The 25,578-nt window shown below is 39.8% G+C and overlaps 1 protein-coding gene, 1 long non-coding RNA gene and 5 gene segments (V, D, J or C); all 7 read right to left on the bottom strand.

Annotated features, from left to right (window-relative positions):
- Positions 1 to 370: 370 nt before the first annotated feature.
- On the bottom strand, positions 371 to 15,854 carry LOC125023363 (M1-specific T cell receptor beta chain-like). Its single transcript, XM_047610574.1, has 8 exons — positions 15,694 to 15,854; positions 15,256 to 15,558; positions 14,605 to 14,608; positions 1,850 to 1,896; positions 1,057 to 1,389; positions 941 to 967; positions 747 to 853; positions 371 to 657 (listed from the first exon to the last, which is right to left on the bottom strand). The coding sequence occupies exons 1-8, from the start codon at positions 15,740 to 15,742 to the stop codon at positions 634 to 636; spliced, it is 894 nt and encodes a 297-aa protein (XP_047466530.1). The 5' UTR covers positions 15,743 to 15,854; the 3' UTR covers positions 371 to 633.
- On the bottom strand, positions 10,744 to 11,389 carry LOC125023357. The segment is given in 2 exon segments: positions 10,744 to 11,182; positions 11,318 to 11,389. Coding segments are annotated over 2 exon segments (414 nt in total).
- Positions 15,855 to 16,084: 230 nt separating the features above from the next.
- LOC125023359 lies at positions 16,085 to 16,983 on the bottom strand. The segment is given in 2 exon segments: positions 16,085 to 16,818; positions 16,894 to 16,983. Coding segments are annotated over 2 exon segments (363 nt in total).
- Positions 16,984 to 19,743: 2,760 nt separating this feature from the next.
- On the bottom strand, positions 19,744 to 20,369 carry LOC125023354. The segment is given in 2 exon segments: positions 19,744 to 20,128; positions 20,201 to 20,369. Coding segments are annotated over 2 exon segments (462 nt in total).
- Positions 20,370 to 21,076: 707 nt separating this feature from the next.
- On the bottom strand, positions 21,077 to 21,834 carry LOC125023360. The segment is given in 2 exon segments: positions 21,077 to 21,473; positions 21,559 to 21,834. Coding segments are annotated over 2 exon segments (357 nt in total).
- Positions 21,835 to 22,220: 386 nt separating this feature from the next.
- Positions 22,221 to 23,304, bottom strand: LOC125023356. The segment is given in 2 exon segments: positions 22,221 to 23,094; positions 23,192 to 23,304. Coding segments are annotated over 2 exon segments (414 nt in total).
- A 385-nt stretch (positions 23,305 to 23,689) lies between these two features.
- Positions 23,690 to 24,702, bottom strand: LOC125023367. Its single transcript, XR_007114585.1, has 3 exons — positions 24,653 to 24,702; positions 24,041 to 24,517; positions 23,690 to 23,911 (listed from the first exon to the last, which is right to left on the bottom strand). It is a non-coding gene; the product is annotated as an uncharacterized LOC125023367 (long non-coding RNA).
- Between the last annotated feature and the right edge of the window lie 876 nt (positions 24,703 to 25,578).

The raw sequence follows: 25,578 nt of genomic DNA, 5'->3' as shown, positions 1-25,578 counted from the left end.
CTTTCCTGCTGCTATTGTTTCATACACACAATAAATACGAACAAATGCAGATTTTCTTATTTGTGCTAAAGTGAGAAAACGTGACCCAGTGCTGATTAGCACCCTTTATTAGCGTGAGGATCCAGTTCATCCATATAGTTTATCAGTTTTAGTTAATCGAGAAAGGATATGTCACCTTCAAGTGTGTTTACTGGAAAATGTTACAACTTAAATGAAGCAGCATGGGAAGTTTCCCCTTGCTGAGATATTTCAACACAAAGTGGGAGAGAAAAGAAACTGACTTCTCAGAAAAGAGGCAGATAAATGAGCTTCTAAAAATAGGCTCTGGAAGAAGTGATGTTGGGTGTAGGAAGACACGATGAGACACTGATCCTCTGACTAACGTTTATTGAGAAGAAAATTAAGCGTAACAGTAACTGGAAATGGTTAAAAGAAAAAAACAGATGCAAGAAAAATGAAACTACATTTCATTAGAAAGTTTAATATTATACCTAGAACTGAACTGCTCCTCTGACCTTAGCAGGATTTTGTTGGCTCATTTATATATGATTGAATGCAAAGCTGCTGCAAAACACATTATTTACAGAATCCTCCATCTCCCTGAAGATTCGTTCTAAGACCTCAGCTCAGCTCTCAGTCCTGTTTTCCTGCAGATTTCTGCAACACAAGAGAAAAGAGACTTAGCGCCGTGTAAACACACTTACACCTGCTTATGTTGGGTAAATGTACGAGATCTCATCACAAACCTGGAGCTTCCACACGAAGAACGCGACGAAGGCTCCGTAGACGAAGCTCTTGAAGATGAGGACCCCGTAGCAGAGTTTGCCGGACTGAGAGACCCTCAGGAACCTCTCTGGAGAAAGAGGAGACGTTCAGTGTGATATATGGAGCTGGCTATTTGGTGCAGTTAAGACTTGAATTGTATAAATCGTGTATTTACTTCTTGTTATGGGCCCTTGTTGTTTACCTGATAAAAGAATAAAACAGATTAGATGAAGAAGTTATTATTTTTTTTATATAATAATAGATCCACTATTTATTTTTAAAAAGATGCACCTTTAACACCCTCAATTGATTTATAATAAATGCTGGTTGCTTTTCCATCGAAGAAGCTGACAGTGCAGTTGAATATATTGTCTGGGTTTCCCCAGTCTGTGTTTTTGAGCGTCAGTCTGCTGGTGATTCTGTAGGTCCCTCTGTCTTTGTCCCTCTGAGCATTGTTGTCCGTTGCCACACTTAGGTTGCTGGTGTCCCCATTCATCTCCCAAGACACAGTGACGTGGTCCGGGTAGAAGCCAGAGGCGACACAAACCAGGGTCTTATTTTTGCATTCCTTTGGTGACGGGCCGAGTATTTTTACTTCTGGACGGGTGATATTACGGCCTGGTTCTGCAAGGACAAAAACACACAAGAAAGCCATGATGAAACTAGATAATACACATCTCAGTGTGAGGATTAAGACACAACATTAAAGCTTCATGATCATTACAGCTGTACACACAGTTTTTTTTTCTTTCGTCTCTTACCAAGAACCGTTAGCCTCGTTCCTTCTCCAAAATAAGCAGGATAAGTGTCAGCACACTGCAGACTCGCATGTAAAAAACTCACTATACTTTGACAACCTGCTACTTCATCCACGACTTATTTACTGCTTTTTACCTTCTGCACAGTATTCACAGCCCCAAGACAAGGCATTAATAGATACATTCAACCAATTGAAACAGATTTTACAGAGTTTTCTTCTACAGTAATCTCTGCATAAAAACATTATAAACAATAACTATGCAAATTTAGCCAAATTGTTGCTCATACATCAAACATTTATTGCATGTAATTTTTTTTTTCTTACCTAACACAGTCAGTTTGGTGCCGCTGCCAAAGTAAGCAGGTTCATAGCTGGTCACACTGATACACGGCTGCAGAAAAATCTACTCAAGCTTCCAGCCCTGACTGCTGCATGCCGCCCGTGTGCTCTCTTTTTAGTACATCATGCACATTAAATCTGTTCTTTAAGATATTAAACTGTGGATTCGTGTCCGTTTAAAATTACAGAGCAGTTATAAAATGAATAACTTTCCACTGAATCCTCCTGCGGATCATTTCATGTATAAAGGACTGAATAGTTTTCACTGTCTTACCTAAAACGGTGAGTTTAGTTCCAGCTTTTCATGGAGTTTTTATTTATGCCTCGCTGTCTCATGGAATATATATTATTTATTTTCTTTTCCAAGTGTCACTTTTAATCTCATAATACAAATGAGATGCTGAGAGACAACGAGATTAGATTATTGCAGGTTTTCTTACCTAAAACGGTGAGTTTAGTTCCAGCTCCGAAGTAAGCTTCGTTATAGGAGCACAGAGACTTTCAACTGTGACAAAACCTCTTCCTGCTGCCTCTTTATCTGTACCACCTGGAAATTATTCCAGCTTCTTTTTTCTTATCTTACCTAGAGCGGTTACCGAATTCCACCCCGAACCTTTCTCCTAACTTATTTTTTAACGTGTGAATTAAACGGAATACATTTTGAGCTCATACTCACCAAGAACAGTCAGTTTTGTCCCCTGACCGAAATAAGCTTCATAATTGGCACAGTGCTTCAGCGTCATGTCAAAAAGTACCGACCTGAACTTAAACTGAACACCAAGATATGTTCTGATACCTGAGGCTTTACTGCAGTTACAAACGTCATTCCACTTTTTTTTTTAATACTTAAAATACACTTACCCAAAACAGTCAGTTTGGTTCCTTTTCCAAATTAAGCTTCGTTAACATTGTCACAGTGAAAAAATACCAAGCATGAAACTTCTGCGTTACCAACATTACACCTGTTAAAGTCTACTGCTGTAACGCTCTAAATGATCCAAATTAACACAATCAAAGAGAAAACTTACCTAAAACTGTCAGTTTGGTGCCTTGACCAAAATAAGCAGGATCAGTGAAGCTCACAGTGAAAAGATACTGAGCATGAAACTCCTTCTCTGACTGAATTTATATTGTTACTGAAAGAAAACGCTGCATTAACGTAAAATATTTACCTAAAACCGTCAGTTTGGTTCCTGGGCCGAAGTAAGCCGGCTCGCCGTAGGTCACAGTGCTTTGACTTCAGCTCAATATTTCAGCTAATTAGGATCCGAAGGTTTGCCCTTCACTTTCACACCAACATCTCCATCACTTCAAGTCTAAGGCAGCGAACTGATTTGTGAGCTTTTAACCAAAGTCAAAATGTAGTAATTATATAATAATATTTACCTAGAACAGTCAGTTTGGTTCCTTTTCCACAGTAAGCAGGATAGTTGTTGGTCACAGTGGAAACATACTGATCATGAACAATTATCACAATTATCTCTAGAAACTCTTTACTGTCACTACTGAGACTTAAACCAGTGTAGCATTAATACAAACACAGCATTAAAGTGTAATATTTACCTAAAACTGTCAGTCTGGTTCCTTGGCCGAAGTAAGCTGGATCGTAGTAGTTCACAGTGCTCTGACTTCAGCTCAATACTTGTATTTTCACACCACTAAAGATTTTTCTCTCACTTTTCTACCAACGTTTCCATCGTTTCCAGTCTAACACAGTGAAGTGAAGTTGTGAGAGCTCCTACTTACCCAGAACAGTGAGTTTTGTTCCTTTTCCAAAGTGAGCTTCACTTCCAGTGTCACGCTGAAAGCCTCCTCTACCAAAAAGTCCCAAAACTCTCCATCATTGTTCTGTTCAGATGAGGTGAATGAATCCAGAGAATGAAGAACGTTTAAACTCACAGGGTGAACTTCATGTCTCAGCTACTTTAGTTTGTGTCAGTGCGACTTGAAGAAGAATCCAAACGCTCCTCATGTCAAGTAGAAGTTTTTTAAAAGCTTTTTTTCCAGATAAAAACCTTTGTCTTGATCCACTTTTGTCCGTCAAAGTGTCCCACCGTCCTACACACCTTCACATCATTCATTTTCTGCTGTAAAAAGCGTCCCGAGCTGCATGCGGCCTTCTACACAATGGAAGTGAACGGGAGGAGGTTTTTGTACGGCGGCTCTATTGGATTGTATCACCGTGGCCCCCTGTCCCCACGATGAAAAAGCATCACACAAAAACCTCGTGCCTGTTTCGTTGCGCGCTCCTTCCCTCCCCCACCCGGCTCCCCCGTATCTCGGCCTCCATCTCTGTCTCTCTGTCTGTGGGAGCAGCTGTTCAGGTCGGGCTGGGTGATGGAGGAACGGCCTCCGACCTGACTGCTGCTATTTCTGTGGCAGCTAAGAAAAGAAGATGAGAGGAAGAGGAAGATGGGGTTTGTTTTGTGTTTGGCTGGAGAGACTCAAGAGGATGTGACACGTCTGCTGGTCACACACCTCTTCATCCAATCAGACGTCAGGGAGGAGACGAAACATTTGCAGAGCACCAGATGGAGACTGACACCCGAAACAGACACATAGTTGATCCTTTAAATGTTTCAAACTAATTTATTTTATTTAACTATTAAAGAATTTCACCATTGAAAGTTGAAATGTATCTTAAGTCTGGAGAAAGCTAAAGCTACACTGGTTAAATATTCAACTTAGACCTGACTTGGTATAAAGTGAAGGGAGTCAGTCATAGTGATGGGGGCACAAGAAACATTTTTACCTCTTTATCGTCACTGTTTTAGTTTTATGGCTCCAGCTTTAAAGTCATCACGCTCTTCATAAAACTCTAAAGGCAGCGCCTAAATGCATGCTAATGTTGTGTGTATGCAGGGTAGATGCTATATGTCACTTTAAGTTCACAGCTCGTTCTGCCCCCAAGTGGACAAACCAAAACGTGTTTCAACCTGCTCCTGAAACATCCTTTAAATATCTGCTTTGATTTTGTTTATCTGTCCAGTTTATTGATTCTATATTTCTACGAACAGACACTTTTTTTTTTTGGTTTATTAAATAATAGCTAATTAAAGGCTCAGCTTTAGTAATTGACATGCATTGACATTGTATGTGTCATTTATGTCTCTGTCCTTTAATTGATATTGTCAGTAAACTAGGTTTCAACACGGAGAGATAACGTTAGTGCATTTATTGAGGAAACTCAAACATGCAGGGTCATTGTGTGGAATAGGGCCCCTGCAGGGAAGTAGAGTAATTTGGAAGGTGGTGGAAGGAGACCTCTGATGAAGACTTTGACCATGGAGAGGTGGAGCATTCATCATTAGATGAAAGTAGTAACGCAGTAACTGAGGACGGACTGATGTTGACAGCGTGAGGAAATGGAAAAAGATAAAGCTTGGCAATAGCAACACTTATATTGACCTTACTTTTAATCAAAGTGTAATCCCACATGAACCCTGTAGAGGTCAGTGTATGCTAACCTCATGAAGTTGACATAGTTTCAATCAAATCTGGCTACACAGAATTAAATGATAGGAGAAGATGTGGACCTGAGCCCAGAGTGACTCAGATGAGACTCTGTTACAGGCTAATCAAGTCGTATGAGAGTATGAACACTAACCGTGTTACCACCTGCTCGTTTATCTCAACACATCAGCTCTGTGGCGCAGAAGCGTCATGGAGCTGCGCAGAGGCAGCTCTGGGATCTTTAATGAGCTCTCATCATGCATGTTTTCTTTTTCAGTACTTATTTTAATGCCTAGGACCAGTTTTCTTCAAGACTTTTCACCATCATTCAAACGGCCTCTGGCTGAAAGGAGGTTGATAAACTGTAAACCACCGCAGCACTTTACTTTTGTTCAGCTCAGTTTCCCATTAGTTCCGTCTGGTTTCTGTAGTAAAAAAGGACTTTCTGCAAACATTGATATAACAGTCGCTGCATTTTTATCCTAATTGTGGGCATAGTTTGGGAAGCTTTTCAATCACAAAGACAAAACCTCAAGTGGACTTGTTCTGTTTTGTTTCTCTCACATCAGCTTCCTCACACTGTGCTTGTTAGGTTAACTGGTGATTCTAAATTGAATGAATGAATCAATGAATCAATTAATCTTAAAAATAAGTAGTGCATTTCAAATCATTGCGTCACAAAGAATACAAGACGTCAGAGTAATTTATTTATTTATCTTAAACTCTGAAGTATATTGAGGTAGTGGCCTCATTTACTATATAGCCGAGATAATACAACAACAGAAAAACCAAACTGAGAAACAATCATACGTAAGTAAAATGATAAAACCGTTAAAATAAATTGTTTAACTATTAAGAACTACTATAAGATGAAAACTTGCATCTTATTTCTGACCCTGTTCTCTCCTCTTCTGTCCTTCTCATCATAAACGCCTCGTGTTCTGTGTTGTGGTTCAACCTGAGGTGTTTCACAAGGTTTGTTAAGTAGTAGTAAGAAGTATCTAAAGTATCGATATTTTGATTTGAGAATCTGTTTTAGAGCATACAGACCTGGTATCGGAGGTATCGATATTTCACATCACTAGTTGATGTTGAGATGCAGCATTTGTACGAGTTCTGTTTCATTTTCTAGAATTTTAGGTGCTAAAGTTAAATCCGGACGGAGTTAAGTGAATGGATGAATGTTTCCTATTGGTGAGAAGACATGTGACTGCATTTGGCTCAGCTGAGGTTAAAGGTCGTCTGGAGAAGGTGTGAGATCAGAGCATTAAAACTGTTATTACTTAACTACCTGCTGTCTGGGAACAGCTTGTTCTCTGTCATATAAGAAAGAAAGAAGCCACAGCTCCTTCCTGCCCGCCTGTCTTTCCATCTGTCTTGATATTTGTATGACAGCCTGGTCCGTGTGTATCACTGTGACTGGCAGCGCAGTAGTAGGTGCTGCTGTCATTCACCGTCAGCTTAGCAACTTCAAGAGAGAAGTAGTTGTCGCCCGTTCTGATGGTTGACTGGAAGTGTCCCTCGGTCTTCTCGTACTCTTTGATGAGAAACTCTATCGGCGCTCCGGAGCGTTTCTGACGGTACCAGTACATGGTTTGGCTGCTCATGCTGAACCCTGCACCCAGACTGCACTCCAGCGTCAGGGGGTCACCAGCGTGAGATATTTTATCTCCAGTCTGAAGAACTACAATGCAGAGACCTGTGGGATATGAAGGTTTAAAATGCAAAAATGGAAAAACCAGAGCGTGTATATGATGGAAACTCACTCATTCATTCAGTTAATACACAGCACAGCACCGACCTGTGTGTAGGAGGAGCGACAGATAGAGGACAAGCATGATGAGCTGCGTTCAGGAGAATGATGGGGAACGCAGTCTGTTCACAAAGTCAAGGAAACATGAGGTCACATGATCACCTGATGACCTCAGAGAAACATGAGGTCACATGATCACCTGATGACCTCAGAGAAACATGAGGTGCTAATTATAAACAAGACTATGAAATATGAAGGTTTCTGTCTTAGTTGTAAACTTCCACTACTTTAATAATTTCCCTTTTAAATTGTATTTTAGTCAGAGTGAAAACACTCAAAGCAGCATTTACACTGTGATTAGGATGATTACCTTAAACGTAGACTTATAACTCTGATAATTAATCATAAGAATAAAAGATAATGAATTTATAGGAAGAAGCTGTTGTGACACAAATATGTTTAATATATTAATATTAATGTAAATTTAATACAACTACAAATGAATCCTTCTGACATTCAATTGAAAAATAAATAAAACTGCATTTGACATGATTCATGATTAACTCTAAAGTAATGACTCAATCAGCAGAAGCAATATTTTAAAGTTTAAGTCGTATATGAAGCAAATATTCTGATTTCTGCAGCTTTAATGTGAAGATTTAATGCATTTCTGTTATTTAATCAGTTCATTTTGTTCTTATGTTGCTTTCTTATCCTCTGTTATCTTCCCATTACCCCCATTACACGTTTAATACTATACTATATACTATACTATAATACTTTATATTATATTCTTCTTTGCAGGATTAGTGGCCAGTAGACACATTTATATAAAATAAAATGTTTTATATAAAACATTTGGGGCGGGTCCTCCCCTCTCAGAAGGCAGCCATATTCCGATTAGACTTGGTTTATAAGAATAAATATGCTCCATATAAACAGCTCAGTCTAAATTAACAGGCCCAAACAGATGTAGAATATTCCTTTTCTCAAACTGATCCAAAGTCATGAAAATCTGAACTAAGTCAGGCTCCGTTCGGTCTGTGACGTTTCCTAAATATGACGGCATCTAAACAGAGCACATAGAAGTTTCTGGTCTTTGAAGGGGGCAAACATCTCAGGCTTCTGTTTGCCTTCTCCTCCCCTTCAGTCCAGCAGGAAGCACCTTAGAAACAAACTTCATGGGGATTAGAAGAGAGACCTTCATCTTCTAGATCTGTGTTTGTCACACGTCTGTAAAATGGCTAAATGTAGTGGTACATGTTAACATCAGATCTGAATAGAACGGCTCACATGTAAACAGTTGATCTGAAACCTTCAATCGAAATGAGAAAAAAGTCTCCATGTAAACCCGGCTCATGTTATATGAACAACAGGAGACTATCTATAGGAACCAAAACAGTTTTCGAGTGCTGGAAGGTGCAGCACTTGAGCGTTTGCTTAATTTTTTGATTAGCATGAAAGGAAATAAGACACTTTAGACTTTATCGATCCACAAGGGAGATTACTTGGTCACAGTAGCTCAGGTACACATAAAAAAAAAAACATAACTCTTGAATCCTGTAGTAAAAAGAAAAATAGGTGTAAGACCTCTTATCATTCCAGCCTTTTTGTGAGGAAACTCCTCTTTAGGACAAGAAGTCAGAATCACTCTAAGTGGTGTTGTTCCTGAGAAATCAAAGTTGGCACACGGTTAAAAACAAATACGAAGTTTTTGGGTTGATTGAATCCTATAATGACTTTTATCAATGAAATCAGGAGAAAATTAGCTTTCTAATAACATGACATGCAGCATTTACTCAAGCATGTGTACAGAGCTCTGATTGGTTCAAAAAAACTACTGCTGCTACGACCCAGCGGAATATTAAAGGATAAATAAATAAATTAACTAATAACAACATAAAAGTAAATTAAATAATTGAAATTATGAAATGATTAAAAACTGTTTAGCTCATAATAAGAGCACAATGATGGCACACTATGTGATTATTATCAGTTCACTGAATTGGGACAATGCACATTAATCAACATTGATGCATCAGTCATCAGTGTAAATGCGGCAGACTTAGCACAAATGCTCATTTTCAGCCGTAGTCCCAAGGCAGACAGAGAAGACTTTAAAACAACAAAATTATAAATAATATATAACAATAATATGACAAAACATTTGACCCACAATTAAAAACAAAAAAAAACAAAACAGATTAATGGACCAAGAACCCTGAAAGCACGTACGCATCAGATTAAGAAAACGATTTAACCCCTTCTGCCTGTGTCTTAACTGAGATGAATGTTGAAAGTGTTTTTCTCACAATGAGGCAGTTTACCCGATGTGCGTGAGGTTTTTGGTGACGGGGTCTCATTAGACCACATCACTGTGTACTGCCAGCACAGAAATACACAGCTGAGTCTGACTGAGACGCGCTTTGAATAATCAGACCTCCCGTTTGGATGTTGTTCCTCGTCATCTGAAACCGAGCCTGGAACTCATTCTCATAAACTGGATCGCTGGGAAAGTAGCTGTATCCGATCAGGTTGATCTGACCGCCCCCTTTCTGCCGGTACCAGAGCATAACGCTCAGATCACTGTTGTCATGGCTGCAACTAAATTCCACCTTGTCCTTGGGGTTGACTATCTTTGGATGAGACTTTTGAAACGTCGTACTCTTAACTTGATCTGTGGGTAAGAAACACATTTAAAGTTAATGTTAAAGTCAGTTAATGGAGTTCAGTACATTTTGTAATCATAAATTTGAATCTGTTGTATTGGACTTAATAACAATACATGGAAACAAGATGAGGAGACATCCGATCAGAGTTGGAGACATCTTCCAGGTCTGTGCTGCCGCTCCAGTGAGAACCTGCAAAAAGAAGAAAAGTGTAGATGTATCCATGTCATTGAGAGGAGCATGAGGAGAGGTTTTCGTGTGGGAGTGGCATTAAACCACGCCACTGTGTGCTCGCTGCGCAGAAATACACAGCTGAGTGTGACGGGTTCGCTCTGCCTATAACCAGAGCTCCTTTTATTGCGCTTTCTCTCGTCATCTCAAACTGCTCCTTAAATGTGCCCTCGTAGTTCGGGGAGCCCTGGTACCCGTACCCAATGAGGGTCATGGACGTGCTGCCCCTTGTTTGCTGATACCAGAGCATTACAATGAGGTTAGTGTCATCGTGGCTGCAGTTAATGTGGACCTCGCTGTTCTCCTTCACTATCTGAGGAGGAGATTGTTGAAATGTCACAGCGCCCACCTGACCTGTGGAGAAAAAAACAGCAGCAGTCAATTAGTGCAGGATTTGTGTTAAAAAATGATCGTTGAGCAAGTACAGTATGAAAATAAAGATCTTACATGAGAACAAGGCGAAGAGAAAAACACAGGTCTGCACTCGTGAAGACATTGTCGAGCACTGATGCCAAAAATGTTGTCGGAAGAAAAAAGAAGTTCAAGGTGTAGAGGGAGGGCGTTGCTGCGCTGCACTGTGTTTTGTCTCCACCTATTGGTTTGATCTGTTTAGGACAGTCATATGCAAATGTTTGATTGTTGGGAAATCACAAACGCAGCATGTTTTGGTAAATTCATTCATTTACTACTTTATTTATTATTTAATTTATTTATTTCATTTAAGCTGTTCATTACCTTTTCAAATAATTTCCTTCTCTCAACAGAAGTTAAACAACGTGTATAGTTTAATCCGTCGATATCTCCTCCTCAGTGTGGTTTTGTTTCTTCCTTTGAATATTATTATGTGTCAGTCAGGTGTCAGAACAATAAAGGATGTTTTTGTCACAGTGGTGGGGTCTGCCACAGCACTGTGTAAACTAGCAGCACACAGATAAACAGCCTCGTCTTTCCTCTGAACGCTAGAGATTGTCAGGGACGACTTCTTCACTTGTACCGTCTCTGCCTTATATCCTGATTTGAATCTGTCTTCGTAGGTAGGACCACCAGCTACCAGATACACAACGAGCTCCAGAGCTTTTCCTTTCTGTTGTTTGTACCAGTACATGTATTGATGATCTGTTTCGTTCTGGTAACAGTGCATTTCTACACCAGTGTTGGGAGCGGCGGAGATGTAGCGAGGCCACTGGTCGATCAGTACAGACTCAGAAACACCTGGAACACAGAGAGGAGAAAACATGATAAATGTATTTGTTAAATTGTTTTATCAGTCTGGATGAAATGAAGAAAATATTAAACAGACATAATTTGATTGGAAAGTCAGAATGTGTTGATGGATATTAACTTTACCTGCAACCCAGAGAATAAAGAAAGTCGAGGTGATGACGCCTGAAGTCATTTTGATTTGAGACTAAATGAAAGGATGTACAGTCAGACAACACTCGATATCTGTAGGGAGGAAATGACGTTAGTGTCTCTGCTGCTGTAAACAGGCCAAAGTAAAGACGTCCTGAAAGGAGACGGTGATTCTACAGTCTAATATTTTCTTTTTATGACTCCTTACAGTATTCGGATCCTTACATGCTTCTTAATTCTTTCCCACATGTAAATTCAACTCCTCCCAGGTAACAGTAGCTCCTCCTACCTTCCTACCCTCACAGCTACTTCACTATTTCTAACCTCCAAGCTAATAGCTCATCCACATTTCATTGCCTCCAAGCTATTGGCTTCTCTTGGTTTCCTCCCCTCCCAGCTAATAGTAGCTCTTCCTAGCTTATTTTGTACCGATCTAATATAAGGTGACCATATTTGAGTTTGTAAATAAAAGGACCCTACAGAGAAATGCAAATTCGACGTAATCAAGCTTGAGACACTAATACAACAAAATCTTGGACAAGTTTGAAATCGTTTCAAAGTTTTGAGTTTGACACATTCTTAAGTCTCAAAAAGAGGACGTCTGCTCATCCTAGCTAATAGTCGCTCTTCCTAGCTTCCTAGCCTCCCAGTTATGTAGATTAGCTATTTAGATAATTAGATTAGGCTTCCTAGTCTCCAACATAGCGGTAGCTACTCTTATTGGCCTAGCCTTCCAGCTAATGATATTTTCAGTTACAGCTAAAAGTAGCTATTTCTAGTAACTCTCACTAGCTTTATAGCCCCCCAGTTAATAGTAGCCTCACCTAGCATCCTAACTTCCCAGCTAATGGATCTTCTTAGTTTCATAGCCTCTTAGTTAATAGTAGCTCTTCCTACCTTTCTAGCCTCTATAAATAAATGGTGCTTCCTAGCATCGATATCTTCTCCTCACTGTGGTTTTATTTCTTCCTTTGAATATCATTACATGCGAGTCAGGTGTCAGAACAATAAAGGATGTTTTTGTCACAGTGGTGGGGTCTGCCACAGCACCGTGTAAACTAGCAGCACACAGATAAACAGCCTCGTCTTTCCTCTGAACGCTAGAGATTGTCAGGGACGACTTCTTCACTTGTACCGTCTCTGCCTTATATCCTGATTTGAATCCTTCTTCATAGGTTGGACTGCCAACTGCCAGAGACACAACAAGCTCCAGAGCTTTTCCTTTCTGTTGTTTGTACCAGTACATGTATTGATGATTTGTTTCGTTCTGGTAACAGTACATTTCTACACCAGTGTTGGGAGCGACGGAGATGTAGCGAGGCCACTGGTCGATCAGTACAGACTCAGAAACACCTGGAACACAGAGAGGAGAAAACATGATAAATATATTTGTTAAATTGTTTTATCAGTCTGGATGAAATGAAGAAAATGTTAAACAGACATATTTTGATTGAAAAGCCAGAATGTGTTGATGGATATTAACTTTACCTGCAACCCAGAGAATAAAGAAAGTCGAGGTGATGACGCCTGAAGTCATTTTGATTTGAGACTAAATGAAAGGATGTACAGTCAGACGACACTCGATATCTGTAGGGAGGAAATGACGTTAGTGTCTCTGTTGCTGTAAACAGGCCAAAGTAAAGACGTCCTGAAAGGAGACGGTGATTCGACAGTCTAATATTTTCTTTTTATGACTCCTTACAGTATTTGGATCCTTACACACAGCTTAATTCTTTCCCACATGCAAATATTGCTCCTCCCGACTAACAGTAGCTCCTCCTACCTTCCTACCCTCACAGCTACTTCACTCTTTCTAACCTCTAAGCTAATAGCTCATCCTAGCTTATTTTGTACCGATCTAATATAAGGTGAAATTTTTTCAAAGTTTTAAAGTTGACACATTCTTAGGTCTCAAAAAGAGGACGTCTGCTCAACCTAGCTAATAGTCGCTCTTCCTAACTTCCTAGCCTCCCAGTTATGTAGATTAGGCTTCCTAGCCTCCCAGTTATGTAGATTAGCTATTTAGATAATTAGATTAGGCTTCCTAGTCTCCAACATAGCGGTAGCTACTCTTATTGGCCTAGCCTTCCAGCTAATGATATTTTCAGTTACAGCTAAAAGTAGCTACTTCTAGTAACTCTCACTAGCTTTATAGCCCCCCAGTTAATAGTAGCCTCACCTAGCATCCTAACTTCCCAGCTAATGGATCTTCCTAGCTTCCAAATCTCGTAGTTAATTGTAGCTCTTCCTACCTTTCTAGCCTCTATAAATAAATGGTGCTTCCTAGCATCGATATCTTCTCCTCACTGTGGTTTTATTTCTTCCTTTGAATATCATTACATGCGAGTCAGGTGTCAGAACAATAAAGGATGTTTTTGTCACAGTGGTGGGATCTGCCACAGCACCGTGTAAACTAGCAGCACACAGATAAACAGCCTCGTCTTTCCTCTGAACGCTAGAGATTGTCAGGGACGACTTCTTCACTTGTACCGTCTCTGCCTTATATCCTGATTTGAATCCGTCTTCGTAGGTTGGACCGCCAGCTACCAGAGACACAACGAGCTCCAGAGCTTTTCCTTTCTGTTGTTTGTACCAGTACATGTATTGATGATCTGTTTCGTTCTGGTAACAGTACATTTCTACACCAGTGTTGGGAGCGGCGGAGATGTAGCGAGGCCACTGGTCGATCAGTACAGACTCAGAAACACCTGGAACACAGAGAGGAGAAAACATGATAAATGTATTTGTTAAATTGTTTTATCAGTCTGGATGAAATGAAGAAAATGTTAAACAGATATAATTTGATTGAAAAGCCAGAATGTGTTGATGGATATTAACTTTACCTGCAACCCAGAGAATAAAGAAAGTCGAGGTGATGACGCCTGAAGTCATTTTGATTTGAGACTAAATGAAAGGATGTACAGTCAGACGACACTCGATATCTGTAGGGAGGAAATGACGTTAGTGTCTCTGCTGCTGTAAACAGGCCAAAGTAAAGACGTCCTGAAAGGAGACGGGGATTCGACAGTCTAATATTTTCTTTTTATGACTCCTTACAGTATTCGGATCCTTACATGCTGCTTAATTCTTTCCCACATGTAAATTCAACTCCTCCCAGGTAACAGTAGCACCTCCTAGCTTCCTACCCTCACATCTATTTCACTATTTCTAACCTTCAAGCTAATAGTAGCTCATCCACATTTCATTGCCTCCAAGCTATTGGCTTCTCTTGGTTTCCTCCCCTCCCAGCTAATAGTAGCTCATCCTAGCTTATTTTGTACCGATCTAATATAATGTGACCGTATTTGAGTTTGTAAATAAAAGGACCCTACAGAGAAATGCAAATTCGACGTAAACAAGCTTGAGACACTAGTACAACAAAATCTTGGACAAGTTTAAAATCGTTTCAAAGTTTTGAGTTTGACACATTCTTAAGTCTCAAAAAGAGGACGTCTGCTCACCCTAGCTAATAGTCGCTCTTCCTAACTTCCTAGCCTCCCAGTTATGTAGATTAGGCTTCCTAGTCTCCCAGTTATGTAGATTAGCTCTTTAGATAATTAGATTAGGCTTCCTAGTCTCCAACATAGCGGTAGCTACTCTTATTGGCCTAGCCTCCCAGCTAATGATATTTTCAGTTACAGCTAAAAGTAGCTATTTCTAGTAACTCTCACTAGCTTTATAGCCCCCCAGTTAATAGTAGTCTCACCTAGCATCCTAACTTCCCAGCTAATGGATCTTCTTAGTTTCATAGCCTCTTAGTTAATAGTGGCTCTTCCTACCTTTCTAGCCTCTATGAATAAATGGTGCTTCCTAGCATCGATATCTCCTCCTCAGTGTGGTTTTGTTTCTTCCTTTGAATATTATTATGTGTCAGTCAGGTGTCAGAACAATAAAGGATGTTTTTGTCACAGTGGTGGGATCTGCCACAGCACCGTGTAAACTAGCAGCACACAGATAAACAGCCTCGTCTTTCCTCTGAACGCTAGAGATTGTCAGGGACGACTTCTTCACTTCTACCGTCTCTGCCTTATATCCTGATTTGAATCCTTCTTCGTAGGTAGGACCACCAGCTACCAGATACACAATGAGCTCCAGAGCTTTTCCTTTCTGTTGTTTGTACCAGTACATGTATTGATGATCTGTTTCGTTCTGGTAACAGTGCATTTCTACACCAGTGTTGGGAGCGACGGAGATGTAGCGAGGCCACTGGTCGATCAGTACAGACTCAGAAACACCTGGAACACAGAGAGGAGAAAACATGATAAATATATTTGTTAAATTGTTTTATCAGTCTGGATGAAATGAAGAAAATGTTAAACAGACATAATTTGATTGAAAAGCCAGAATGTGTTGATGGATATTAACTTTACCTGCAACCCAGAGAATAAAGAAAGTTGAGGTGATGACGCCTGAAGTCATTTTGATTTGAGACTAAATGAAAGGATGTACAGTCAGACGACACTCGATATCTGTAGGGAGGAAATGACGTTAGTGTCTCTGCTGCTGTAAACAGGCCAAAGTAAAGACGTACTGAAAGGAGACGGTGATTCGACAGTCTAATATTTTCTTTTTATGACTCCTTACAGTATCAGATCCTTACATGCTTCTTAATTCTTTCCCACATGCAAATTTTGCTCCCCCCGACTAACAGTAGCTCCTCCTACCTTCCTACTCTCACATCTAACAGTAGATCAACCTAGATCCCTAGCCTCATAGCTAGAAGTAGCTCTTCCTAGCTTTCTAGCCCCCCATCCTCCCACACTTGATAGTAGCACCTCCTAGCTTCCTACCCTTGCAGCTAACAGCTTTTCCTAGCTTTCTCCCTTCCCAACTAATAGTATCTCTTCCTAGCTTCTTAGCCTCCCAGCTATTTATATTAGCAGTTAGCTCATCCTAGCTGCCTACCTTGTCAACTAATAGTATTTATTCCTACGGTCATTGCCTCCCAGTTAATAGTAGCTCTTCCTTGCTTCCTACCTTCCCAGCCAACAGCAGCTCTCCCTAACTTCCTGGTTTCCTAGCCTCCCAGATAACATTAGCTCTTCCTAGAAGGGGAGATTGTGTGACTACAGACTTTATAGTCACAACTTCTTTATCAGGCAGCTTTGGTTTGGTGCAGGTGCACGTTTGATGTGATGGGCCACCGGCTTTTTGTAAAGGAGCCGGGGGTGTTGAAGCACCGTGTTAACTAGCTGCACAGAAATACTCTGCAGTGTCTGTTGGTTCTATGTTGTAGATTATGAGCTGAGCTTTGCCCTTTGAGTGGCCAGTTATGTTGACAAGATTTTCAAAGTCCTTCTCAAGATTTTGCTTTTCGTAGTGAAGCAGTCCTATCAGGTCCATGGCGCGCTGGTCTCTTGCTGTGGACTTGTACCGGTACCAAAGCATGTAGGGGTAGTTGTTATCTCCGTGGTAACAGTCAAGACGGGCCTCCTGTTTAGGCTCTATCAGAAGGTTTTCGGGTGATTGCTGGATCACAAGTGATAAAACGGTGTCTAGATGACAAAAAGAAAAACTGAATGAGTAGACAGAAAGCTCATAAGAATGAACATACATCTTACAGCTCTTACCTGCAAGCAAAGCCAGAGAAAACGACCAAATTACAAACATTTTAACACACATTTACCCAGTGTATGAAATTCTTGTATAGCAGTAGAGCTCTATGGCTGCTAATAGAAACACATTGGTATGAAATGTTCCCATTTATACTGATCTGGGAGGAGCTTACACAACTATCGTCTTGTCGGTGTGTTATCACTGCTCTCTGCTGTTCACACAGAGCAGACACTTTCATTTCTGACTGTAAAACACGTAGAGTTTATCTGCTGCTGTGGAGAATGAAAGACGTTGTAAATTTAAAATTATTATCTCTTTCACCTCCTCTCTCAAGCCTCTAAAATATGTAATTTAGTTCTGAACTTCTTCCTCATTTTCCAAATGTACTTTATTTATTCTTGCATGAAAATGAAACACATTAATTTGGGGGCTGGATGTTTATGTTTATGTAAAGCTTGAATGTCTTTCCACTATACACCTGTTAACAATCAGATCATTTCTTTGATGTTTTGTCCCATAGCGCTTATAGCAGCATATGACCAAGAAGATAAAAGTTTATTCCTGAAGCAACTCCTACATACTTATAATCAATACAATACAATTCAGTTTCTACATGACAAAAGACAGAAATAAGAATAATTAAAAGAGCAGATTATCACGCACATACAAAATTATCATTCATAAATTCACAGGTCCTTAGATCGATCGATCTGGTCGACTTTAAAACTGCAATTTATGCACAAAGTAAACGATAATGTACTTCAATAGAGAATGTCGAGAAGACAAAAACAAAAAGAAGAACCAATGCAAAACAGATATTTATAAAAGTAAAAGGTGTACATTTATGTAACAACTTAGAAACAGAAATGAAATTGTGTAATAAACTTCACAGATTTAAAAATATATTTAAAAATAATATTCATGAACCTTTTGAAAATATTGTGAGCATGTTTGTCTGGTTATGTCAATCTTTGTTCCTTTCTTATGAAACGTAGTTGACAAAACTGTGTTTTTGTAAGAAGGATGGGCACAACAAGCGAAGGCTCCAGCCTTTAAAGTTTAGTTTAGTTTATTGGTTTAGCACAAATTATGTGACAAATCTGTGCAAGGTGGGAATGAAGCTTTTACAGGCTTGTACAGAGTTCCAAAACTAGTCGTACCAAATACATATTACATATGATTCCGAAAGACAGCGAAACAACAAACATAAAGTTACTTAGGAAGGAAAAAAATCATCAGAATCTATCAAAAAAGGATGAGGATGAGGGTTCAGGTGGATAATTGGTATTTCTACTTTTCGGTTAGTGTATGTTAGTATTTGCATATATATTGTTTTGGTGTATTGTATCAAATGTATTCATTATTTTCAGACTTCTCAGATTATGCTGCATGATGCTGGTGGTTTCCTGTCTGGTTGCTGTTATCTGCTGGATCATTCTGAAGGTTTTTGTAAGGAAGAGTCGCTGTCTTCATCACTGTGCATACTAGCTGCTCCAAAATATTCTCCCGTGTCTTTAGAGTGATTCGGCTTCAGGATGTGAAGATAAGCCTCCTTCTGTCCGTCTCCACTCACGTTGAAGTGGCCTTGAAACGACGGCTCAACCTTAGGATTTTTATAATTCACGTAGCCGATGAGCTTCAGTGCAGTGTCTCCTGGTGAGCGCTGGTACCAGAAAATGGTGTCATAGGACTGGATGGTATGTTTCAATGTGAGTTTAACTTCGCTGTTCGGTTTGGTCACGAGTTCACGTGGAGACTGAAACACTTGATCTTGTTTATTGAGGTAAACGCCTGTAAAGAGATGTAGAAAATAAAAAGTGAGTATAAGTAAAGAATGTTTATTCATCTTAAAAGAGGAAGAGTTTATCGATACCTTTGATCCAGGACACGGTGATGGTACAGATGATGAGATGAGACGGCTTCATGGTGAATGTCGCGAACCAACTGGAGTCGCTGCAGTACTTTGTGAATCAGGAGGAGAGACAGGAAGTGAGGTAGAAAAAGCAGAGCTTTGTTTAGAATGAACTCATTTGTAGTTTTTAATCCAAGTGTTAAAACTTTTATTGATTGGTTGATTTACAGAAATATTTTCAGCGTATTTCTAACAATATGAAGGAAGTATTTCAACCAGTGCCAACGTCATACTCCAACACAGCAGAAAGGTTATCAAAAATGAAACACTTTTCTTTATTATTATTATTATTGTTGTTGTTGTTAATTTCCATATCATGTCACTTACATGACTGTGTATGCACATTTTACGCAGTCACACACGAAGACGATAATAAAAGACAGAAAGGAAAATACTTATAAATGTACCACTTTCAATACTGCAAAAAAAGAGATATAAGGATAATTCAACACACTGACTGCAGAGAACACACTAAACATTTATTCATAAAATCATTACCTAAAAAAAAAATTATCTCCCCTCATTTTATTTTATTTATTTAAGTTACAGTTTGCACATAAAGTATTGAAAGAATAACATGTTTAAACAGATGTTTTATTTCTTTCTTACCTTTGATTAATACTAGCTTATGTGCCTTTAACATATACATAGTTTCTCTTGTTGTACCTTATTTTATTATTATTATTATTATTATTATTATTTTTTAATATTTTCCTCGGTTGATAAATAAAGTCTTATCTTTGGAGAATAAAATTCTAACCACCTCAACAAATGACTTTTAAACTTTATTTTTGATCTTTTTTTTTTCCAGATTCTTCCAGAGTAGGATCACAATTGCATGCTCGGCTTACGCTGAGTGTCATGCTGCTGATTGTAAAGGGTTTATTAAGAACAAACGAGTTATGAGTTGGGAGCCAGTCAGTCAGACCACAGAGCTCACTGGGGGATGATGCACTTTCAGAGTGGAGAGGGGAGGAGGTTTTTGTCAGGAGCAGATGGGTGTTTGTCGTACTGTGGCTCACTAGCAGCACAGAGATACGTTGCCGTGTGTTCAAGGACGTTCAGGTCTTTTATGTAAAGTGAACCATTTTTTCTGTTTCCGCTCAGATCTCCAGCCAGTTTGAAATGTTTTCTGAAAGGCTCCTCCACGCTGTCGTCTTTGAACTGCGTGTAGCCGAAGCCGATGAGCTTCAGAGCCGTGTCTCCGGGTGATCGCTGGTACCAGAGCATCACTCTGTAGTCACTTTGGTCGTGGGTACAGATTAGCTGAACTTCATCGCCTTCCTTCTTTATGAGAGAAGAAGGCGACTGATGGATCTGAACCCCCAGAGCGATACCTGCTGAGAGCAGAGTCGGGCAGATTAATGATTTAAAATGTGAAAATAAACACACAGTGAAGCAGGTGTTACCTGTGAGGAAACAGCAAACAAAAAGTCTAATTATTGCAAAGAGATCCGAGAAAAGTACAGAACTGGGAATGGAGTAAGTCATGACGGTCTGTTCTCTTAGTGGTTTCCCACCCAACTGAATGGTTTCAGGAGGAAACTGAAGTGGTATAGATAGGAGGAGGAGTGGCTTCTGATATCTATACTGACATATGAAGTAGTAGCCATAGAAGGTTTGCAACGTTTTGTGAGAAAATGAGGAAAATGCAGCAGGTTTTGAATGAGTGCTCTAAAATTTACTGTAGTAGAACATCAACATAACAAGAAAAGCCCAGCTTTAATCCCCTGCAGCGTATACACCGATCAGGCATAACATAACAAAACTCACCTGGACTCAGCGTGCTTACAGGAACCAGCATCAGCACGTCACACAAAATATACAGGACCTCACCCCATCCTCTCAAACCACTTTAGAATGACAGGCAAGAAAACTTAACGTGGCAGAATGAATGATTGTATTGTTTCATGGCTGAGAGATTATGAAATGTAGTTAAATGGGAGTCAATGGAACATTTAAGTCGGCTTAGATCACAAAAGGGTAGAAGATTTTAATGTAATCAAGACAGTATTTTTAGAAAATCACTAAAAAACCATCTGTGACTTTTACTAATCTGTAAATACTTCCATGTTTGGTAGTTTTGTAAAGTGGTTTCAGAGATTTATGCAGAAGACATTTTTGTCCTCCTGAGTCACTCAGGGGTTAAACAATAACATTAATAATAGTAATAATAATAATATTAAAGTAGGGTGGAAGTGGACTGAAACAACATGATAAAAAACGAAGTTAGATTTGTGAATTCTGCTATGACTACATCAAGCCACAGGAGCAGGTGCCTGGGGGCCTGTCTGAATAAACCCACAGATGATAAAAATGTGTGTTGTGAGTTTTTGTCACGTTCCACAGGGACTTTATGTCAATGTGCTTTGCTAGCTGCACAGTAGTAAACTGCACTCTGCTGGGATCCTGCAGCTCTGATACTTAGAGAGCCATTCTTCTTTGCATTTCCACCCAAGTTTCCAGTGATGTTGAAATTATCTTTGAACTGGTCTTCTTTTTGTGGAGTGTCGTAGCTCAAATATCCAATGAGCTTCATAGCTGTGTCTCCAGGCGACCGCTGGTACCAGAGAATCACCCTGTAGTCTGTTTTATCATGGGTGCAGTAAATCTGCACGTTATCGCCAGGTTTTACGATGAACTCGGAGGGAGACTGATGGACCTCAACACCCAGACACACACCTGGAGAAAGAATAATAAAAATTTGATTTAAAATCAAACGATTTCTATGTTCTCAGGAGCAAATCATATTAATTTGTGTTATTACCTGACAGGAAACAGAAAAAGAGAAAATAAACCATTTTGTCTGTTTCTAAATAAACTCAAAAGTCCATAGAATTTGGGGGATTATTTTGAGATCTGACTGACACTGAGTGATGGAGAATCAGCTGCTAATGAGTAAAGTTTGGAACGGTGAAGTCAACAGTACAGGCTGGTAGAGACATCAGATAAGGAGGTGGGAGGGGCGAGTTCTAGCTCTGATGTAAATGTAATGAATGTTGGTTGGCTCTGAGTTTTTGTATTAAGGAGATAGGGTTTCCCATCAGTGTGCATAGCTAGCTGCACAGTAATAAACTGCACTGAGATCAGATCCTGCAGCTCTGATACTTAGAGAGCCGTTCTTCTTTGCATCTCCCCTCAAGTCTCCAATGATGTTGAAATTATCTGTGAACTGGTCTTCCTTTTGTGCAGTGTTGTAATTCAAATATCCAATGAGCTTCATAGCTGTGTCTCCAGGCGACCGCTGGTACCAGAGCATCAGTGTGTAGTCTGTTTTATCATGGGTGCAGTAAATCTGCACGTTATCGCCAGGTTTTACGATGAACTCGGAGGGAGACTGATGGACCTCAACACCCAGACACACACCTGGAGAAAGAATAATAAAAATGTGATTTAAAATCAAACGATTTCTTTGTTCTAAGAAGCAAATCATATTAATTCGTGTTATTACCTGACAGGAAACAGAAAAAAAGGAAAAACAGAAAATAGATCATTTTGTCTGTTTCTAAATAAACTCAAAAGTCCATAAATAAAAAGCTGATTTGTTGGATTAGATTTTTTGAGATCTGACTGACACTGAGTGATGGAGAATCAGCTGCTAATGAGTAAAGTTTGCAGAGGTGAAGTCAACAGTACAGGCTGGTAGAGACATCAGATAAGGAGGTGGGAGGGGCGAGTTCTAGCTCTGATGTAAATGTGATGAATGTTGGTTGGCTCTGAGTTTTTGTATTAAGGAGATGGGGTTTGCCATCATTATATATAATATATAACAATAATATGACAAAACATTTGACCCACAATTAAAAAAAAAACAAAAAAACAAAAACAGATTAATGGACCAAGAACCCTGAAAGCACGTGTGCATCAGATTAAGAAAACTATTTAACCCCTTCTGCCTGTGTCTTAACTGAGATGAATGTTGAAAGTGTTTTTCTCACACTGAGGCAGTTTACCCGATGTGCGTGAGGTTTTTGGTGACGGGGTCTCATTAGACCACATCACTGTGTACTGCCAGCACAGAAATACACAGCTGAGTCTGACTGAGACGCGCTTTGAATAATCAGACCTCCCGTTTGGATGTCGTTCCTCGTCATCTGAAACCGAGCCTGGAACTCATTCTCATAAACTGGATCGCTGGGAAAGTAGCTGTATCCGATCAGGTTGATCTGACCGCCCCCTTTCTGCTGGTACCAGAGCATAACGCTCAGATCACTGTTGTCGTGGCTGCAACTAAATTCCACCCTGTCCTTGGGGTTGACTATCGTTGGATGAGACTGTTGAAAGGTCGTACTCTTAACTTGATCTGTGGGTAAGAAACACATGTAAAAATCAGTTTTTGGAGTTCAGTACATTTTGTAATCATAAATTTGAATCTATTGTATCGGACTTAATAACAATACATGGAAACAAGATGAGGAGACATCCGATCAGAGTTGGAGACATCTTCCAGGTCCGTGCTGCTGCTCCAGTGAGAACCTGCAAAAAGAAGAAAAGTGTAAATGTATTCATGTCATTGAGAGGAGCATGAGGAGAGGTTTTCGTGTGGGAGTGGCATTAAACCACGCCACTGTGTGCTCGCCGCGCAGAAATACACAGCTGAGTGTGACGGGTTCGCTCTGCCTATAACCAGAGCTCCTTTTACTGCGCTTTCTCTCGTCATCTCAAACTGCTCCTTAAATGTGCCCTCGTAGTTCGGGGAGCCCTGGTACCCGTAGCCAATGAGGGTCATGGACGTGCTGCCCCTTGTTTGCTGATACCAGAGCATTAAAACGAGGTTAGTGTCATCGTGGCTGCAGTTAATGTGGACCTCGCTGTTCTCCTTCACTATCTGAGGAGGAGATTGTTGAAATGTCACAGCGCCCACCTGACCTGTGGAGAAAAAAACAGCAGCAGTCAATTAGTGCAGGATTTGTGTTAAAAAATGATCGTTGAGCAAGTACAGTATGAAAATAAAGATCTTACATGAGAACAAGGCGAAGAGAAAAACGCAGGTCTGCACTCGTGAAGACATTGTCGAGCACTGATGCCAAAAATGTTGTCGGAAGAAAAATGAAGTTCAAGGTGTAGAGGGAGGGAGTTGCTGCGCTGCACTGTGTTTTGTCTCCACCTATTGGTTTGATCTGTTTAGGACAGTCATATGCAAATGTTTGATTGTTGGGAAATCACAAACGCAGCATGTTTTGGTAAATTCATTCATTTACTACTTATTTATTATTTAATTTATTTATTTCATTTAAGCCGTTTATTACCTTTTCAAATCATTTCCTTCTCTCAACAGAAGTTAAACAACGTGTATAGTTTAATCCGTCGATATCTCCTCCTCAGTGTGGTTTTGTTTCTTCCTTTGAATATTATTATGTGTCAGTCAGGTGTCAGAACAATAAAGGATGTTTTTGTCACAGTGGTGGGATCTGCCACAGCACCGTGTAAACTAGCAGCACACAGATAAACAGCCTCGTCTTTCCTCTGAACGCTAGAGATTGTCAGGGACGACTTCTTCACTTGTACCGTCTCTGCCTTATATCCTGATTTGAATCCTTCTTCATAGGTAGGACTGCCAACTACCAGATACACAACGAGCTCCAGAGCTTTTCCTTTCTGTTGTTTGTACCAGTACATGTTTTGATGATCTGTTTCGTTCTGGTAACAGTACATTTCTACACCACTGTTGGCAGCGGCGGAGATGTAGCGAGGCCACTGGTCGATCAGTACAGACTCAGAAACACCTGGAACACAGAGAGGAGAAAACATGATAAATGTATTTGTTAACTTGTTTTATCAGTCTGGATGAAATGAAGAAAATGTTAAACAGACATATTTTGATTGAAAAGCCAGAATATGTTGATGGATATTAACTTTACCTGCAACCCAGAGAATAAAGAAAGTCGAGGTGATGACGCCTGAAGTCATTTTGATTGAGACTAAATGAAAGGATGTACAGTCAGACGACACTCGATATCTGTAGGGAGGAAATGACGTTAGTGTCTCTGTTGCTGTAAACAGGCCAAAGTAAAGACGTCCTGAAAGGAGACGGTGATTCGACAGTCTAATATTTTCTTTTTATGACTCCTTACAGTATTCGGATCCTTACATGCTGCTTAATTCTTTCCCACATGTAAATTCAACTCCTCCCAGGTAACAGTAGCACCTCCTACCTTCCTACCCTCACAGCTGTTTCACTATTTCTAACCTCCCAGCTAATAGTAGCTCTTCCTAGCTTATTTTGTACCGATCTAATATAAGGTGACCATATTTGAGTTTGTAAATAAGAGGAACCTACAGAGAAATGCAAATTCGACGTAAACAATCTTCAGACACTAGTACAACAAAATCTTGGACAAGTTTGAAATCGTTTCAAAGTTTTGAGTTTGACACATTCTTAAGTCTCAAAAAGAGGACGTCTGCTCACCCTAGCTAATAGTGGCTCTTCCTAGCTTCCTAGCCTCCCAGCTATGTAGATAAGCTATTTAGATAATGAGATTAGGCTTCCTAGTCTCCAACATAGCGGTAGCTACTCTTATTGACCTAGCCTCCCAGCTAATAATATTTTCAGTTACAGCTAAAAGTAGCTACTTCTAGTAACTCTCACTAGCTTTATAGCCCCCCAGTTAATAGTAGCCTTACCTAGCATCCTAACTTCCCAGCTAATGAATCTTCTTAGTTTCATAGCCTCTTAGTTAATAGTGGCTCTTCCTAGCTTCCAAATCTCGTAGTTAATAGTAGCTCTTCCTAAATTTCTAGCCTCTATAAATAAATGGTGCTTCCTAGCATCGATATCTTCTCCTCA

Source organism: Mugil cephalus, chromosome 17 (genome assembly GCF_022458985.1).
Source record: "Mugil cephalus isolate CIBA_MC_2020 chromosome 17, CIBA_Mcephalus_1.1, whole genome shotgun sequence".
Classification (NCBI taxonomy): Eukaryota; Metazoa; Chordata; class Actinopteri; order Mugiliformes; family Mugilidae; genus Mugil; species Mugil cephalus.
The sequence above is the reverse complement of the archived record's forward strand: the minus strand, read 5'-3'. Positions and strand labels throughout refer to the sequence as shown.